The 2,497-nt window shown below is 35.4% G+C and overlaps 1 protein-coding gene across 1 annotated transcript in view; it reads left to right on the top strand.

The window, feature by feature from the left end:
* Positions 1-1,605: 1,605 nt before the first annotated feature.
* Positions 1,606-2,497, top strand: part of LOC107710846 (mitoferrin-1) — a 23,156-nt gene continuing 22,264 nt past the window's right edge. Inside the window, exon 1 of the mRNA XM_016515700.1 lies at positions 1,606-1,947. Within this exon, the coding sequence (XP_016371186.1) occupies positions 1,756-1,947 (192 nt within the window). The 5' untranslated portion in view covers positions 1,606-1,755. The remainder of the gene's footprint in view (positions 1,948-2,497) is intronic.

The raw sequence follows: 2,497 nt of genomic DNA, 5'->3' as shown, positions 1-2,497 counted from the left end.
CTTCCGCGGGATGTGTGCAGTTCTGTTTATTAACCGCTAGAGCGCCAAAAGTTACATAGCGCTGCTTTAACACACTTAAGTACACTTTTAAAAAGTGCACTTTGTAATAATGTCGAACTAAGAGTTTTACTTTAAAGATTATTAATCATTGTTTTGTTAATCTGTTGTCATGCTTTAATAACACTTATTTTGATGTGTTGACTAACATACTAAAGTACATATAAAGTACTTGATAATAACTTTAACTGTAGTGTGTTATTCAATACATTTAATAACATTTAATATTACAGTTAAAATGAAGTTAAAGTTGTGCTTAAGTCCTATAATAATTTATTTGTAAATAATATTTAATCAAGGAGCTGAAAACATGACATTCAGTTCACACTTAAGTTTTAAATTAAAACTCTTTTTAAAAGTATACGTGTAATTCTTTTTCACAAGGGAAGCTCATGCCATGCCAGAAGTTATGCCAGAAGTTATGTGTGTTGATGCGACGGCTCTAAAATGTTATTTAACTCACATTGTAAAGTTGATAATTTGATACCTCACTGGGGAAGCAATCAAAATCAACAAGAGAGCAATGATATACATGTGCTATAACAAGTCTCAGTTAGCTTAACGCAGTACACGTAGCAAGTTTTTTTTTAAATCATATAATAAAAAGAAAACAGAATAAATAGAAAAAGAATAGAGCAAGCTAGTGTTAGAGGCCTTATTTGCTTTTGTTAATTGTATAATAAATAAAAAGAAAACAAATAGATAGAATACAAAAAGATTAGAGAAGCTAGTGTTAGCTTTTGTTTTTAAACAAAAAAACAAGCAGTTAGTAAATAAATAGAGTGCAAGTCTAAACGGGGCAAGATGTTTTTTTTAAAATAAAGAATAGAATAATAGATACAGACATAATATGTATAGGCTATACATAATAATACATAATATAATATACAGACATAATACATCACGTGTAATTTTTTTTTTTTTTTACAACCTTTCATTTCAGCTTTGTGTAGGAATCTTTTTTTTTTAAACTAAACTCCGAATCTATGCAGAATTAAAAAACTCGACAAGCTTTCCCACATTACTATACTTTTTTAAATGGTCACAAGTTTTAAATGGAGAATGTGAAAATAAAACTAATTTTTTTGAAAAAAGTTGCTCATTGTGACTCATTTTGGCAGCACAGGTCACATTTAATCGAGAAAGCAGGAGTATTATTAAAAGTAGGTGTATATAAATAACATTTATTTCATATCAAATGCTGCGCCTGTACTTTTTGAACACTTTTCAGTAATGACTCAAATGAATCAATGAATCATTTTCAACCCGTTAAACAAGTCGTTCGAATTTAATCATAATGAGTTAATAAGACGAAACTGACTAGAATAATAATTACTCCTAATCTATGCAGAATTAAAAACAGTTCAAATCACTTCTTAAAAAAAGTATCACCCTAAAAAACTCGACATTGGTTTGCCAACCGCCATTAAATCCTAAAAGAAGAAGAAGAAAAAACTCGACACGCTTTCCCACATCACTGTACTTTTTTAATGGTCACATCAGTTTTGAGCTCCACCTTCACTTCATACTTTCCCGTTCTCATCGCCTGGCGCGGCGCCGCTGCGTCACGGTGACGTCGCGGCGTCGCTGAGATGACGCTGTCAGTGGTAGTGGTAGTAATGTGCGGGCTCGTGCTGCCGTTTCACATCTCCGCGCATCACCCGTGCGTTTAAACCTTCCCAGCGCCGCCCTTCACGCATGGAGTTGCGCACCGAGACGGTCCTGGCGAGTCTGGAGATGTCGGAGGTGGAAAGCGACGGCGGATCGTCGGAGGGCGACGAGGATTACGAGAGTTTGCCCGCTCACGCGTCCCTAGGCACGCACATGACAGCGGGCGCCGTAGCCGGAGTGCTGGAGCACACAGTCATGTACCCCGTGGACTCGGTCAAGGTAACTCAGCGCAGACAGCAGGGCATGAACACATGCACCAGGGTCTCAGGCGTGCTGTTAGCAGCCCTGGACAGCTTATGCGACGTAGCCGTCAAGCTAACTTTTAAAACAAAGTTAGGCTAGATCAGCATGACAAATGACTTGATGACTCAAACCTTCTCAAATTGGTCCAAAACAACAACAACTAAGTTAAACCAGCACAGTCGGCCATGCTTTTGCAGTTTAAGCGCGCTGTGCTGTTTACGAGTTTAAAACAGTGTACTACTTCTCCAGACAGCAGTTGCCCACACTGCTAAAGAAGCTCTCCTAACCTCATATTAGTGCTGTCAAATGATAAATCACGATTAATCGCATCCAAAATAAAAGTTTTTGTTTACGTAATATGTGTGTGTACTGTGTATATTTATGTATATATAAATACACACACACACAGTATATATTTTGAAAATATTTAAATGTATAAATTTTCATTCATATAATTTATATTATATATAAATATATTTAATCTATAAACATTACATATTTTTCTTTATATATATATATATATATA

This window comes from Sinocyclocheilus rhinocerous, unplaced genomic scaffold (assembly GCF_001515625.1).
Source record: "Sinocyclocheilus rhinocerous isolate Xijiao unplaced genomic scaffold, SAMN03320098_v1.1 scaffold1198, whole genome shotgun sequence".
NCBI lineage: Eukaryota > Metazoa > Chordata > Actinopteri > Cypriniformes > Cyprinidae > Sinocyclocheilus > Sinocyclocheilus rhinocerous.
This window is presented reverse-complemented; position numbering and strand designations above follow the sequence as displayed.